The 17581-nt window shown below is 41.5% G+C and overlaps 1 protein-coding gene across 1 annotated transcript in view; it reads right to left on the reverse strand.

Annotated features, from left to right (window-relative positions):
• Nucleotides 1–823: 823 nt before the first annotated feature.
• Nucleotides 824–17581, reverse strand: part of hspa9 (heat shock protein 9) — a 31774-nt gene continuing 15016 nt past the window's right edge. The window contains exons 4-16 of the mRNA XM_073486270.1: nt 16816–16997; nt 16452–16576; nt 16268–16341; nt 9034–9140; nt 8736–8898; nt 8549–8641; nt 7098–7307; nt 5768–5995; nt 4913–5135; nt 3236–3330; nt 2960–3052; nt 2442–2582; nt 824–2057 (exon numbers count right to left, since the gene is read on the reverse strand). Of these exons, the coding sequence (XP_073342371.1) occupies nt 1986–2057; nt 2442–2582; nt 2960–3052; nt 3236–3330; nt 4913–5135; nt 5768–5995; nt 7098–7307; nt 8549–8641; nt 8736–8898; nt 9034–9140; nt 16268–16341; nt 16452–16576; nt 16816–16997 (1806 nt within the window). The 3' untranslated portion in view covers nt 824–1985. The remainder of the gene's footprint in view (nt 2058–2441; nt 2583–2959; nt 3053–3235; nt 3331–4912; nt 5136–5767; nt 5996–7097; nt 7308–8548; nt 8642–8735; nt 8899–9033; nt 9141–16267; nt 16342–16451; nt 16577–16815; nt 16998–17581) is intronic.

Below are 17581 nucleotides of genomic sequence, written 5' to 3' on the forward strand. Positions count from 1 at the left end.
AGCTCAACACTTAATCAACATCACACTCATACTTAATTGACTTTTTTAACATCGTACTCACATTCCACCTCAATAAACTATCATGTACATCTCATTGATGGTGTGGTCCTTGCTCATGAAATGGAGATAAAAGTTTTAGCTGACATTCAGGAGCAGGACAACACCTCAATCACTCCCCTTCCTGTCATGAGCCTTTATAAACCTCACCGTGCTTCATGCCTGTCTGTTCTCGTTTCTCGTGCCCCACCCTTCTTCTGTCTTTTTATTTTATAGGGGCGTCTGCCAGCCCAGGAGCTTTCGCTGATCTCTATCAAAGCCTTCCCTACACCGCAACCACTCAACACTTTTGCCTTTTTCCAACATGGTACTCATATTCCACCTCAATAAACTATCATGTACATCTCATTGATGATGTGGTCCTTGCTCATGAACTGAGCATAAAAAATCACAAGTACGAAAACAAAGTTATTTGTTTTTGTATCACATTCATTAACAAATAATAAAATGAACATCAAATGAGCGAATGATACATGGCCCCTATGGTAGCATCTCTTTGAGGTTGTACTTAGGAAACATCACTGCTTTGAAGTAAATGCCAATACTGCAACACTTTTATGCTCACAATACCAATATTTGGCAGGCATAATGTTTACCATGTTCCCTCTGTCAGTTTAGTGTGTTAGCATACTAACATTTTGTAGTTATAAAAACAAAGTATGATTGAAGCTGATGTAATTAGTTTACACATGATAAAATAAAGCATTGGACAGGTTTAAGTAATGTCTTTTTATGTTTCAGAATGAGAAACTACTGCACATGTTAATTCCATCCATCAGATTTTTATTAGAAAAGACAGCAACAGTTATCATGACCCTCAATTGTCACTCCAGTAATATAATCACACACCCCCCCAATAATTTGGTTTGTTCATTCATACACAGAGCTGCTTGGATCACTATCAGACAGGCACCCAGCAACAATCCTGTTACACAAAGCAGTTTATGGCAGCAACTTAAATTCCTTCTATCGGGGAATTGGCTGGGCTTGTACTGAATCTCCACAGTCCTGTACAACTCTTCCTCCTGTATGTAATGAGAGGTAAACTAACTAACTACAACTTGAACATCCAGATTCACCTGACTTCTTTCTAGTTTCACAAGCGCGCGCACACACACACACACACACACACACACACACACACACACACACACACACACACACACTATATTTATTTATATTCTGTCCTTCCTGCTATCAGCCAATATGACAGTGATGTCCCCTGGCTTTACAGGACATGAGAAGAAACGGGTTCATAATTCCTCTCATTTGTACACATTCAAAGAATAAAACTGATGAAATGAAAACACCTCATTGATGCAGTTCTGTATTCATTTTTAAATCTTTAGAGTGAATTCAGGACAACTGACAGGTGACAAGTTTCTGACATGAAAAGTCAAATATGCTTAAATATTTTGTACAGTAACTTCCAACCTCCAAGTTGTTGAGTGCACTATTAAAACAAGATAGCTATAATTGATGGAGCACTGCACAGTATTATATTATGTAGACGGAGTAGGGCTGTCTGCTGTACCAAAGCTCTAACAGCGAGCAAGCTTCTGAACCCAGCTCAACTGGTACAAACAACTAAAACTGATGGAAGCATAAACACACATATTTTAGACAAAACAAAAAACTTTTACTACTATGGAAATTAACAGCTTTGTAAAAATAACAAACAAGATATTGTTTTGAGACAATTAAATTACAGACAGACAGGATATCCTAGGACATGGTGGAGCATACATTGACATTTAACTTCTCTCTAGAGTATTTTACTGCCAAAACACAGTAGAATTATATGTTACCGAGAGAATGACTAAGATTCAGCTTGTAACTCAAGGCCGCCACCCTACCCACCCAGTCTACCCCCGAGCACCGCAGTCCTCTGTTGTCATGGAAACCACGTGACACCCAAGTGCAAAGGTCTACTGCTGGCCTTCTTTCTTCTCTCCTTCTGATGAGCCCGAGCTGCTGCTGCTGTCCCGCTCTGCTGCCATCTGCAGGGAGGAAGAAGATGCTAGAGCTGAGTAACGTGCGCATGTCAGACTGAAGCTGGCAAAGCTTTATTTTACAGGTCCCTAATTGATTTAAGTTAATTTTTCCAAGCATTTCTGATGATTCTGTTTGTTGTAAAGAACTATGTAATTTGGTGGTTTATTGTAAGTACTGAAATACAGTGTTCATTTAGGACATTTCTAATTAATCCATTACAGATAGATAATAGACCTGAAACAACTACGTATAAACCTAAGCATCTAGGAAACATGGTCTTACATTTTCTACCAATGTGTGAAACAGATGCTAATAAGAATATCACCATGACCGGACTCGAGTACTCGAAGTTTAACAGTAATATTCTAACACTGAATGTTTGTTCCTACCTTCTTGTATGCCATTTCAAAGAGCTTGAGGGAGGCCTGCTGTAGGGTGGTGGCCGCCTGTTTGATGTTCTCTCCTGTTTCTGAGTCCTTGTTTGTCAGAAGATCCCTGACCTTTGAGATCTCCTCCTTCAGTTTGGTGCACTGTGAGTGGACATATCACAGAGGAAACATGAACATCTAAAGCTGAGTCATGTATAAAGACATAAGCAGCACAAACTGGAGGATTCCAATTGCGTCATCAAATACAAATACAGCAGACAGTGTTGTTACATGTCAATGGCTATGTTGATGGGATTCATTACCTTACTTTAGGTATTTGGCTACCTCCCATACTTTCAGACTGCTACATAAAAAGGTTTCCTCTCATCTCAAGAATTAATTAATCTCATCCATTAAGCAAGGTTTAGTGCAACTGGAAATGTCAATGAATTGACTGACGGGGCACTTAAATTTCATGATTTAAAGCAGCAAAATTACAGCATTAACTTTGTCTGAGTAAACTGAAAACAAAGCTGTACCTCATCAGCAGGAAGCTGGTCCTTGAACTCCTCCATCTTCGATTCTGTGTCATGGATGATGCCCTCAGCCATGTTGACAGCTTCCACACGGTCCTGACAATGACATGAGGGTTAGAGGAAAACAAGAGTGTGGCTGTGTAATATACACACCCTAAACACACCATTTGTGAAAGATGGTAAAGATGTAGAAATGTTATAAAGCCACCTAAGACTGAATCACCTTCAAAAGCACAGAATCTTTAAGATGTTGACCCACTTCATGTTTCCTGTCCTTACCTTTCTCCTCCTGTCCTCCTCTGCGTACTTCTCAGCATTCTTGATCATGTTTTCGATGTCGTCTTTACTGAGACCTCCTGATGACTGGATCACAACTGAGGAGAGAGCAGACAGATGAGACACTCATTATGCTAGCACTTGACACTTAAAAACTGCCTGGGCACCACCTGGATTTAACAGAGCAAATGGGTGAGAGCCTTCCATTGGATAATTACTGCAGTGACTAATATGTTTGAGCTGGCAACAAGTTATTTAACCCTAACTGATGCAGTGAGTAGCTTCTTATTTCTTAAACAACCATGTTGGGAGACATATCCTGTGGTCGTGACAAAAGTTGTTACTCTGTTTCAGAAGGGCCAAATTATTGGCCTGCATCAAGCAAAGAAAACAACTAAGGAGATTGCTGAAACTACTAAAATTGGGTTAAGAACCGTCCAACACATTATTATAAACTGGAAGGCCAGTGGTGAACCATCATCTTCAAAGAAGAAATGTGGTCGGAAAAAAATCTTGAATGATCATGATCGGAGATCGCTTAAACGTTTGGTGAAATCAATACTCACGGCTATGTTTAGCAGTGAATGTAAGAGCATTTCCACATTCACAATGCGTAGAGAACTCAAGGGATTGGGACAAAACAGTTGTGTAGCCTTGAGGCTAATTAAGGAAAACAGGCTTCAATTTGCTAGGGAGCATAAAGTTTGGACTCTGGAGCAATGGAAAAAGGTCATGTGGTCTAATGAATCCAGATTTACACTGTTCCAGAGTGATGGGTGCATCAGGATAAGAAGAGAGGCAGATAAAGTGATGCAACCATCTTGCCTAGTGCCTACCGTACAAGCCTGTGGGGGCAGTGTTATGATCTGGGGTTGATTCAGTTGGTCAGGTCTAGGTTCAGCAACATTATGTGCCCAAAAAATTAGGTCAGCTGACTACCTGAATATACTGAATGACCAGGTTTTTCCATAAATGGATTTTTCTTCCCTGATGGCACGGGCATATTCCAAGATGATAATGCCACGATTCATCGGGCTCAAATTGTGAAAGAGTGGTTCAGGGAGCATGAGAGATCATTTTCACACATGGATTGGCCACCACAGAGTCCAGACCTTAACCCCATTGAGAATCTTTGGGATGTGCTGGAGAAGATGTTACGCAGCGGCCTGATTCTCCCATCATCATTACAAGATCTTGGCAAAAAATTAATGCAACTACCGGACAGAAATAAATGTTGTGACAATGCATAAGCTTATCAAAATGATGTCATGGCAAATGCGTGCCATAATCAAAGCTAAAGGCGGTCCAACAAAAATTAGAGTGTGTGACTTTTTTTTGGCCGGGCAGTGCATCTGCTCACTAAAAGTAGTGATAATACAGGCAAAAGAAGGCAGAGAAAACATGGAGCTATATCCCCCAAACATTGCACCAAAAGTATTGTCATTAATAAAGCTTTAATAAAAAAACAACAACTAATTAATCATATTAATCTACTATGTTACAGAGCAAGAATCAGTCCTTAGTGGTTATAAAAACATGCATAAACATTAGCATTCACAAATAATTAATTCTTACTGAAGGCTGAAATATCCAAAAGAATGCTTAACCAAGTGATTTGATAAGAAATTATGTTCAGCAATTAAGTGAACCAGTGAATCAAACTGAATGAATAAAACTCACTCTGCTGTTCTCGGCCTGTGCCCTTGTCCTTGGCGGAGACGTGGACAATGCCGTTAGCATCGATGTCAAAGGTGACCTCAATCTGAGGAACACCACGGGGGGCAGGGGGGATTCCCACCAGAGTGAACTGACCCAACACCTTGTTGTCTGATGCCATCTCCCTCTCTCCCTGGCACACCTTGATCTCCACCTGAGTCTGTCCATCAGCTGCTGTAGAGAACACCTGAAGGAGAGCAGTCAGGTACTTTAGGACACTAAGGCTGTTCACATTTGGTATCAACATCTGTCCTGAGTGATCCGATCACGTGGACAGCTTTATGCCAGTCAGTTCACACCTGGCATTAACATGCATCTCGAGTGACCACTTGTGATCGGATCTTACTTACAAACAGACACTTTTGACAACAAACAACTTCATGTATTGCCTTTAATGCCTAACTTGCAAGAAGTAACAACTCTTAAAATCACAAGATTTTTTTAGGGGAGTTTGGTGATATTGCAGTTACTAATTCAATGTTGTTTCTACATCTACTGCCAACACTGGCAGATGAGCCCAAACGCGTAATTTACATTCTTCTTCACCTTCAAGGTGAATGGTCAAGGACATGTGTGTACACACTGCTAAAATCATGTGGTCACATACAGCCCAGACCACCTCTGAATGATGTCTGACTAATCGGATCTCAAATGCGTCCTCAATGTGTCTTGGGGGTGTTCACACCTTAACTTAGGAGGCTGTTCAGACCTGTTATCAACTTGCGCCCTGAGTGATCTGATCGCAACTGGACAGCTCTATTTACACTTGCATTTTACACCAGAGAGAGAGAACTCATATAAAGCTGTTGGCTAAAGTACCTGACTCTTCTTTGTGGGAATTGTGGTGTTCCTGTTGATGAGTTTGGTGAAGACTCCACCCAGTGTTTCAATACCCAGAGACAGCGGTGTCACATCCAACAGCAGCACATCAGTGACATCACCAGCCAAAACACCACCCTGGATGGCTGCTCCAATGGCAACGGCCTCATCAGGGTTGACAGACTTGCTAGGAGCACGGCCAAACAGGTCCTGAACCGTCTGTTGAACCTACAGACACAAACACTGACTTTTATGACTTGTAAATCGTAAAAGTATAACCATTATCACACAACTGATGATGGGTTCCTGAAACTCTTCAGGTTTTTTTTTTTCTTCACAGCAATAATAATGTATTTTTTGTACAGCAATTATCTTATTAAAAGTTTACACAGCGCCAAACAGAAAGTAGAAGCTTTACAACAGAAACAATGAGACAAACGGGTAAATAGGAAAACACACTTTAGAATAAAAGGGTCAACTGTGAACAATTTGTGTTTTCAATTAAATATGCAGTAAAAATTGCTTTTGCTTTATGCTGGCATGTCAAATTTGCACATTTTTGTGGAAACCAAAGTACAATGTCTCGTGGCAAAAAATACAAGAATGTATGTCTTTGATTAGTGATTAACAGAGCTAAACACAAGCACTTTAAAACACAGTCTGTTCTGACAAGGTCTGCTCAAGGTCTAACAATGTTGTTTGAACCTTCCAAAAATATATAATCCGCAATACTCGTTACGCCACTTTTGGGCAACAGAATTCACAATCTTCACTACAATGACTCTTCAGGTGGAAATTAACTTCAAGGTAAAATTAATATGTGTAGTGACTGTTTATCACTGAAACAAAATCATGTAACCTAGCTAGTACCTGCAGTTTTGTGAAGGTAACAAACATCAGCTGTGACAGCTTTATAATGAAGTACTGTTGTGCTACAGAGATGATCTCACCAACAAATCTGGCTCTCCAGATGAAACAAAACTGTTTGATACAGACCCTGAATGTCAAAACATCAGGATTTTAATTGTCTTTTCAGTGAAAATTAAATTTATGATGCAAAAATGATCATGCCCACTAATTGTTAATCATAATGCAATTGTTATATCTGTCAAAATAATCACTATATGATTATTTTTACCATATCATGCAGCCTAAATTGGCAGAAAAATGTCACCTTGCCCACTGAACTCCTGCAGTTATACATTAAAAACCAGTGTCTTGATCAGTGTCATCCTTGACATTTTGGTAGCTGCGTGTGATTTACTGTTCCCCTTCTCATAATTCAAAATAAACTGAAGACACATTGTTAGGACTTGTAGATAGGGGGTACCTTGGGCATACGGGACATGCCTCCGACCAGGAGCACCTCTCCTATGTCTCCCTTGGACACCTCGGCATCCTGCATGGCTTTCTGACAGGGGGCCACGGTGCGGCGGATCAAGTCAGCCACGATGCCTTCAAACTGAGCACGACTCAACTTCATGTTGAGATGTTTAGGCCCAGAAGCATCCATGGTCAAGTAGGGAAGGTTGATGTCAGTCTGAAGAGAGGAAAAACATAATGTGAACATATTCGGTTTCAGCAGGTACAAAATATCCCACGCTGTCACCAATAACAGCCATAAATGCTTATTCAATAATAATTCAAACTTATATCATTCAACTGAGGTTAAAGTAATAAATAATATCACAACAGTTGAGGTGTTTGAATGGCCCTGTACTAGGCCTGCCTTGCAATCAGTACCAGGACAGTCCACTCTCACTGGGCCGAGTCCTGCAGCAGCTCAGCAGCAGCAGACTCTAAAACAGAACCTGCTGCAATGACACACGAGATAGGACATTCTCTACCAGCACTGTAACACTGAGCCAGACGCAGACACTGTCTAGACAGCTGACTGAGAGCTGGATTCTGGGCTCAAGCCTTAAGCCTTATCTCATATAAGTGACAGTGAAGAAAGGGGTGGCTGTAACTCAGTGGGTGGAGCAGGTGACTAGCGATCAGAAGGTCGCTGGTTCGAATCCAGGCTCCCCTGGGCAGAACTGTCAAAGTATCCTTGAGCAAGATACTGAACCAGCAAACTTGCTCCTGATGTGCAGATGGCACCTTGTGAGCCTCTGCCATCAGAAAGGGCCCTGCCATGAGCTGGCGACTCGTCCAGGGATGTACCCTGGCCTTCGCCCATAGAGAAACTGGGATTGGCTCCCGCAACCCCCCCCCTGAAAGGGGATAGAGCGGCAACATCCTCGCGGAAAAAGCGGTAGATAATGAGATGAGAGATGAAGAATATACAGGCTAAAAGGTTTTCTGTCATTCTGTTTGTTCTGAAGGAGCCGAGTTAAAAGGTATAGTTTCAGTTTTTTGGATTTTTATTCAACCGCTAATTACCTGCATCTTGAACGATATTTTTTTTGTTTACATTTCTGCATTTTATGTTCACCTCAGTAAAAGGCTAAGATGTAGTGAGTAAAGGTGAATGATACTCCGAAGCTCTAACCATCTAACTGACATCAACTGCCCACAAAAACGAACAGTTGTGACTCTACAAATGTTCATTTATCTTTTGTAGTAAAACACATTCAAAAACGCCAAACATACTTTGGCTTCGATAGAAATAAATGCTTTGACACAATCTGTTGAATGAGACCTGTCAATTGTATTAAATACTCAATTTAAAAAAATAGAGGCTTGAAGGTACAACAACAATCAATAAATGATTGTGCATCTCTACTATTTTCTATCTGAACTGGTCAGAAATGTGCAGGGTGAGGATGGTCTGTGTACCTGCAGCGAAGAGGACAGTTCACACTTGGCCTTCTCAGCAGCCTCTCGGACTCTCTGAAGAGCCATGTTGTCTTTGGTCAGATCCACACCAGACTGAAAAGACAAAACAGAACAGTCATGACATCCTGCTCTTACAGACAGGTCCATAGGTCAGAGGTGTTTGTAAAGACGGACTTGAATCATTCACCTCTCTCTTGAACTCCTTCACAATGTGTCTCAGGAGATGCTGGTCGAAGTCCTCTCCTCCCAGGAAGGTGTCGCCGTTGGTGGACTTCACCTCAAACACTCCCTTCTGGATCTCCAGGACTGAGATATCAAATGTGCCTCCACCCAGATCATACACAGCAATACTGGAAACACCATACCAAGCACAGTTAAGCACCTTCCCTATGCAGAACCACCTACTATGCTGTCTGTTTTAATGTTTCAGTGAGAACGGATCCTTCTGACTGTAGCAGTGGTGGTGCTCCTCCTTCTCTACTCACATTTTGTCCTGGGTCTTGTCCAGGCCATAGGCCAGAGCAGCAGCTGTTGGCTCATTGATCACACGCAGGACGTTCAGACCAGCGATCTGACCGGCATCTTTGGTAGCCTGGAAGTCACAGAAATACATCAAATATTAGGGAATTATTCCATCTTGTGAAGAGGTCATTGCATGGGTGAAATATAACTTGATAAAATCTATAAAATGCTATAATGTCTCCTGCAAGGCACATTGTAGGGTTTGTGCAAATTAAAACACCTTTATTTTACATGGCAGTACCTATTAAAATGACCAACACGTCCGGCCAACATAGGTCTTTCATCAGTCATTGTCAGCAGTAGCTTACACACCTGAATGTATTGCACTAATGAATTACCAAACCTTACAGGTATGATCAGAGGTAACTGCTTATTTCTCCAACACTCTAACAAACATCTATTGCAGGTACTCCCCTACATTTAGTGCTCTCCACACTAACACCAGAGACACAAGATAAATGTCTGAATAATGAGACACAAAATGTATTACCCAAAGATTACGATTTAGTTCAATCACACGGGTCTTTATAAATCTTAAAACAGATCATTTAAACCGGGAGAGGGGACTTAGGAGTGAAAAATCCAAACAAAAACACATTCTATGTTAAAGCGAATGCCATAAAAATAAATGCGTGTTTCTCTTCTACTCACTGATATTGACACCATGTATAACCAATAAAAAACACCCTCGTTTTTTTTTTAACTAAAGACAATGATTTAATTGGTCAAGTGCAAGTGTGGAAACCATGGGAACAGCCAGCTCTGCCCCCACGGCACTGTCCATAAATGACAGTGCTGAACAGACCGGATCGTGGGGAAGTAGTTGGAGAAAAAAAATTAGTGAAAGAAGCGGTTGCCGTAAGCGAAAATGTAAAAGAGAAAAGGAGGAGAGGGAGGCAACTTTTTTGAGAAGTGTGCCATCCATCCAAACTTTCTTCAAACGGAGCCAGGAACATCAGGACGAAGATGACACTGTGGAGGAGGACTGCCTGCAAGCTAACCCGGAGCTAGAGGAAGATGCCGGAGGAAGCGAGTGTCAGCCTGTTGCTAGCTGCAGTCACAGCACCGGTGTGAGCCGATCTGGCAGCCCGAGCACATCCGGTACTTACACCGGCAGCTCGCATGAGTAGATGTACCAGGTGTCGGATCCGGCATTGTGGGGCGAAATTAATGAAAATGCTCGCGCTGTCCTAATCGATCGTGGACCTACTGCGTTTCATAACAGAACGAGCAAATACCTGGCCTCAACTCGTGATGGCGGTTTGGGCGGTAAAGTGTGCTCCTTTACTAACGATCTGATCTACTGCCGTTTACCAAATGGGGAAAGAGTTTCCCATGACTGGATGACATATTCACCATCTACAGGTAGCATTTATTGCTTTGCCTGCATGCTCTTTTCAACAAAGAAACATCAATTTGTTAGTGGCTTCTCTGACTGGAAACACCCTGAACGTGTGCAGGATCATGAGAAAAGCACAGAGCACTGTAGTTGTATGCTAGCATTGCTTCGGCGCTCATCTGTCAGCGGGAGCGGGACTGTGAACGCTCAACTAGTGCAAAAACTGGAGGGAGAGAAGCACCACTGGCGCCAGGTGCTGAAACGCGTCGTGGCTGTCATTAAGTTTTTAAGTGAAAGGGGGTTGCCTTTCCGTGGTGATGATGAACTTATAGGATCACCACACAATGGTAACTTTCTTGGCATTCTGGAGGTCATTTCACAGTTTGATCCTTTCCTGGCTGAACACATGAATAAGTATGGTCAAAAGGGAAGGGGAAGCACATCCTATGTTTCACCCACTATATATGAGGAGTTGATAAAGCAAATGGGCGACAAAGTGAAAGCTACCATAGCTGCAGAGATACAGCATGCCAAGTACTTTTCTGTGATTGTGGACTCCACTCCTGATCTGTCACATATTGACCAACTGACCTTCATTTTTCGATTTGTGAATGAAAGGAAAAATAATACAGCGATTTGTTGGCTTTGAGCCAATTGAGAATCACACAGGGGAGAGCTTGGCCAATACTGTAATGGCTATGCTTGACAGTTTAGGCCTAGATCTTGCAAACTGCAGAGGCCAGGCATATGATGCAAGTAACATGTCTGGACGTTATAATGGGCTGCAGGCTCACTTGAAGAACAAGAACCCCTTAATCCATTATATACCCTGCACAGCACATTCTCTAAATTTGGTGGGTGTCAACAGTATTGAAGGCAGTTGTCAAGATGCAAGTACATTTTTTGACCTCATGCAGTCTCTACATGCCTTTTGTGCAGGTTCCACTCAAAGATGGAACAGAATCTTCAATAATGCAGACATCAAGGTAGACATGACATTGAAATCACTATCATCAACATGTTGGAGTTGCCGTGCAGATGCATCTAGGGCACTTAGTAGAAATGATGCACAAATAAGGGATGTACTTCAGAGCATTTCATCTGATATGGGAGAAAAACGTGAAACACGCAATGAGGCAGCAGCACTGTGCTCAAAATTAGGCAGTCTTGATATGTCATTTATGGCACAGTTTTGGGACAGTGTCTTAAGCAGATTTAAAGTGACAAGTGAAGCACTACAAAAGGCTGACCTGGATCTGATGACAGCCATTCGTCTGTTAGAGTCTTTGAGATCATGGGTTGTATCACTGCGAGACCAATTTGACCATTTTGAAAGAGCTGCAAAGAGCGTTCCTGGTGTGTGCCAATCATATCATGATGAACTACAGAGGGTCAAGAGGCGCAAAGCACTTCCGGATGAATCTACAGAGCATGAGGTAACACTGAAAGGCCGGGAGCGATATGAAATAGAAACGTTCAATGTCATCATTGACAAGCTAAGCAGCCTTTTAGCCCACAGAATGGAGGTATACAAGAACATCACTGACAGATTTGGGATTCTGCTGAACTTGGAATCCGATGATTTGCCCACTGTTCGTAACCAGGCTGATGCACTCTGTGCCTTATACCCTTCTGATTTAGATCAGAACCTGGCAGATGAAATCATATAGTTCAGATGCTTTGTGCAGAGCGAACAAGATAAGTCTCCTCCAAAACTGCTGCAGGTGCTCTTGAAACATGGTCTACAATCAATTTTCCCCAATGTGTTTGTAGCCCTACGTATTTTTCTGACACTTCCAGTCACAAACTGTGAAGGAGAAAGATAGTTTTCACAGATGGCAAGAATTAAAAATGAACTTCGAACAACGCAAACACAACAGCACCTTTGTGCACTGTCACTAATGGCCATTGAGTCTCAGCTTGTCAGGAACTTGGACTTTGGTGAGATTGTGACTGAGTTTGCAAACAGGAAAGCAAGGAACAAGCCTTTCTAAGACAGGGGAGGAGGAGAGATGGAGCTGAGGAGGAGAGAGACGGAGCTGAGGAGGAGAGACAGAGCTGAGGAGGAGAGAGACAGAGCTGAGGAGGAGAGAGATGGAGCTGATGGAGGTCTGTGTGTGTGCATGTTTGTATTCAGGGGGCCATCCAAGAATTTGTGCCCAGGGGCCCCTGCCCTCTTGATCCAGGCCTGCTTGTTGCGTATCAGTAAGTGTTAGAGCTGATTAAAACAGCACTAACACTGAGGACTAACACGCCAACTTGCTTGCTCACTGTGGCTCACCCGGATTTAGGATTAAGGAACTGGCAGGGCAAAGTCCAGGGCAAATAATGCAGATATTTGTGTTCACATATACAGCTCCTCGAGTTAAACTCTGAATAAATCTAGAGTTACAGTGCATGTGTAAAAGGGGCTTTAGAAATTCATTTTTGGAAGAAGAGCTAAATTACAATAACATTAAATTTATCCAAATATAGTCCAGAAATTACTAATATGGTAAATGACTATTTTAACTGAAAAAGGCTAATTTAAAACAGAATATCGACATAGGTGTAAAGAGGATCATTTTCAGCAATCATCACTCCTGTGGTCCAATGGCACATTATGTTAGCCAATTCAGTTTATCGTGTTAAAAGGTTATTTGAGGGGCGCCCGTTAGCTCAGTTGGTAGAGCGGGCGTCCCATGTGCAGAATCCGGCCAGGGCCCTTTGCTGCATGTCACCCCCCTCTGTTTCCTGTCATCTCTCTGAATCTGTCCTATCAATAAAGCCATACAAAGGCCAAAAAAAAAAAAAAGGCTATTTGATCTCAATAGCTACAGACCAGTTGCTCTCACTCTCACACCTGATGAATACCCTGGAGCGGCTGGTCCTTGTCCATCTCTGCCCTCTGGTGGGTCCTTTTATGGACCCACTCCAGTTTAAGTCACAAATTTCCCCATTTGTGGGACTAATAAAGGAATTTCTGATTCTGAATGTACAATCATGTTAGCATAGCTAAAAACTGTTGTTCTGATTAAAGAAGCAGTAAAATGGGTCTTCTTTAGGCAAGTTGAGTATCTGGAGCTTCAGCATTTGTGGGTTTGATAATAATCTCAAAATGGCCAGAAAAAATAACTTTCCTCTTAAACTCTTACATCTATTCTTGTTTGAAGAAATGAAGGCTATTTCATGAGAGAAACAACCAAGAAACTAAGATCTCATACTAGTTTTTCTAAAACCTTGGACATCCACTGCTAAAATGTGACCGCTCAGTGCTGATTTTTACGAGAGGAGAGAGGAGAGAGGAGAGAGGAGAAAGAGGTGAGCAGAGGAGTGGCTAGGGCAACATTTTATCTTACAGTGAGGCTCACTAGGGACGCTTCATATAGCTACAGGTCAATCAATACACCTGTGATTAGAGCATATCAACGGAGAAGAGAGGACGTCTTCTTATAACTTCAGAAACTTTTTATTATTTTGCACTGTCACACACTTGTCAGTAACGCTTAGAAACAGAGTGGACGCTTAATATTCATACCAATTCACACACGCATGGGTAAAGCATTAAGTATATAAACAAGAACTTTACGCTTATCTGAATATGTCAGCTCAATGGTTAGAACAAAAAGCATCAGGTAAATGTCAACACTGAAGCAAGCAACACTGAACACAGATTCATGATTATCATTCTCACAGAAGATAAAAAAAAAAACAACTGTCCTACGACTTCACGTGAGCGTCGCACAGTAACGTTAAAGCATGTATGTCGTGGGAAAACAAGTAAACACCAATTTGTGAAATAAACATTTGGATGATCCATGTTGATATAAAGACAGTAAGTATTCCACATGAACCTACTGTTTTCGTCATCCTGGGCTGGCCTACTTTGCGCAAGGGGCACTGTGACGCCACAGCTGTCAATCAAAAACGGTTGACAGATTCCCTCAGAGATATTAATGACTATTAATAATAATTACTCATAAAAGATCTTCATAAATGTAAGTTATTTTATCACTGAAAATGTTAGATTCAAGTAAATTCACAATGTTTGAAAACACAACACTGTGGTGATGCAAGTTTATTCTAGAGAAAAGGAGATTTAAGAATGAATAATTGAAGAATAGTTGACAGCTAGCCAGCAGTGTTTTCCGGTACTGCAAACAATGTCCAGGTTGGTGAAAGTAGTAGCCAGCTGGGGTGGGGGGGTATGGGGGGGCAGCGTGACTATACACTAATACACGTATACACAAAGCTGTAGTCTTACTATATTATTTAATTTCCTTTAAAGTAAAGATAAAACTTGGAACTGGAACTTGGCCTACTACATACATTTAAAAAAAAACAAAAAAACAATCAAATGTAATAAAGCAAATAAAAAAAAAGTTTCTGCTGTTTTTTCTTTTCATTTTTCTTCAGCCCTTCATCTAAACATTTGGCCTTCTGTAGCATAAAAATGAAAATACAATAAAAATTAAAATAAACATTTCTCAAAAAAGCATCTGTCCTTTTCACTGAACCGCTTTGACACAGTGTGTGTGCAGCACTGACACACAGAGCGGGGCAGAGCGAGATTCTGCAGATTACTAGATGCCGAGTTGGGGAAAAATATGCGTGTTTAAAAAAAAAACTGATCTCCAGAGATCTTCTCTCGAAAATAGACAGACCTGATTAAAACAGTAAAAACACAATAACAAAGTTTCTCGTAAAAAATTGTCGTTTCTCAGACAGACACAGGACATTAGGAGGGAAAGAACAGCCGTCAGATGGTCATGGTCAAATGCAATAAGTAAAGTACTGACACTTTTTGGCCCAATTTTGGAGACCCTGGCTGAATTCTCCGAAAGCTCGCGCCACACAAAACTTGAAGCTGACTCTCTACTTCAGCAAATGCAAACGAAAAAATCTGCATTTTTACCAGGCACATTCGACAAGTTGTTTGACATCAGTGACTATACCACTAAAGGCCTGCAATCTTCCACCATATCAATTAAAGATTGCATTGATCTATAAACTCCAGTGGATGAATACTTGATAAAAGTTAAAATACCAAATCCCAACAGAAAACCAATAAGAGTATAGAGTATCAAAGGTTCATGTTTTAAATATTCTGCTCCTGTATGATGGGGTACGATGATCAGGTTTGACTATAGTGTAATAAACATCTTAAAGCTGTTCATTCTCAAACATAACACCTTGTCTGATCGTTTTAGTGCTCATGTGATACTTTCAGAGGAATGATCAATCAGAGCAATCATACAAAGGAAGGATACACACTGGCCTACAAAGCTTAAAGGAACTCGCGATAGATACACAACGGTTTTTACATCCTGCTGTGAGTTTCAAAGTTTCAAATCACTAGTGCAGGCAGATCCCTCTTGTGTTTGTGTGTCGCTCGGTCACTCACAGCAGGATGTAAATACCGGTGTGTATCTATTGCGAGTTCTCGTTGATCTTGTCTGGCGCGGCTTCCGTAGTGCAAACGGCTGTGAGGGAGACTCACATGCATGTGGGAGTGTGCCTCCAGGCAAATATAGTATAGTGACTGTTTAGGCTAGAAAAATTTACTAAATGATGTCGTTTCAAGTAAACTCTGGATGTCGCCACTTCAGGACACTTGGATTGCAGCGGACGAGCAGTATGAAGGAATATTACAACGTTTTTGTGTAGTTTTATGGACCTTTTCGTCTCGGACACCATTTACGCCTGTTATATGGATTTTTGCTACAGGAGGGTACCCCCGCGGGTCTCCAGCTGCACTTGCACAGGAATAAGAAACTACACCGGACTTCTCATCAGCATGAGGGTGAGTCGATAATGACTGAATTTCGTTCTAGAGTGAACTACTCCTTTAAGCATGTTGTGTGTGTTTGTGTGTGTACCTGTCTCTGGGAGTCATTGAAGTAGGCTGGGACAGTGACCACAGCGTTCTTCACTTTGGTTCCCAGGTAGTTCTCTGCCGGACAGACACAAAATCATTAACAAAACTAATGCTCACATATGATGATGTAAATGTCAAACAAACACTAACACAACATTATTTATCCAATGCAGTAGTAGTCATACCTGCAGTCTCCTTCATCTTCATCAGGACAAAAGCTCCAGCCTGGCTAGGTGAATACATTTTCCCATGAGCCTCCACCCAAGCATCCCCGTTAGATGCGCGTACAATCTTGTAGGGGACGTTCTTCCTGTTAATGAAAAAAATTCAACTTAGTCTGATGAGTCCAACCCAAAATTCAGTCAAACATTTACGCAGTGGGTTAGTTATCACGGCGTAGAAGTTTTCAGTAGTTTGTATCTACAATGAAATTTTAGAAAAAAGTGAAAATGAATCACCATTTCCAGGAATTAATTAGCATAATATACTTTTGAATTGAGTATATGCAACCATGCAAAATGTTTTTAATAAGGCCCAAGATGCACTCACATGTCTTTCTGGACTTCAGGATCATCAAAGCGACGTCCGATCAGTCTCTTGGTGGCGTACAATGTATTCTGAGGGTTGGTGACAGCCTGGCGTTTAGCGGGCATGCCCACAAGACGTTCTCCTTCTGCTGTAAAGGCAATGACTGAAGGAGTCGTCCTGGCTCCCTCTGCATTCTCCAACACCTAAGACATAAGGATACATCCTTCAGCTGCTTCCAAAAACTTCACCGCTCATCAACCCTAAATGATGGACCAACTGTCTAGTTAACTCCAAAGTGGTCTGTTAAACTATGGTCCTTGTCCTTTGTCTGCGTAATAGTCTTAGAGCTTTCAAAGCTGAATTAAAATAACTAACTAATTTAAATAACTCTAAAATGATTTCCTTGGAACTGAACAGAAAACTTCTACATCTAGGTATGAATGTCTTTCATAGACAAAGATCATGTGGGAACTTGTTTGGACTTGCAGTCTTCAAAACCCAGTGTTCCAAAGCAAATACGATGGGTACCCATGATTCAGTTATACTGAATGTGATGTTTGGACATTGCATGAAGGCAAACAAAATGAACTGAAAGACACTTACAGAGGCAGCATCACTCTACAGTAGGTGCCACAGATTAAAGAGGGGACAACATATCAGCTTGAGATGAAACCGTTTCAATCCCAGTGAAATTTTGTGGTTATACATATGAGCTTCCATGACTGTACAGTTTCAGGAGCAGACATAAAAGAGGGTTACATAAGGAGAAACTGGAGAGTTTGACTCA

The sequence above is a fragment of the Pagrus major genome, chromosome 18 (assembly GCF_040436345.1).
Source record: "Pagrus major chromosome 18, Pma_NU_1.0".
Taxonomy (NCBI): domain Eukaryota; kingdom Metazoa; phylum Chordata; class Actinopteri; order Spariformes; family Sparidae; genus Pagrus; species Pagrus major.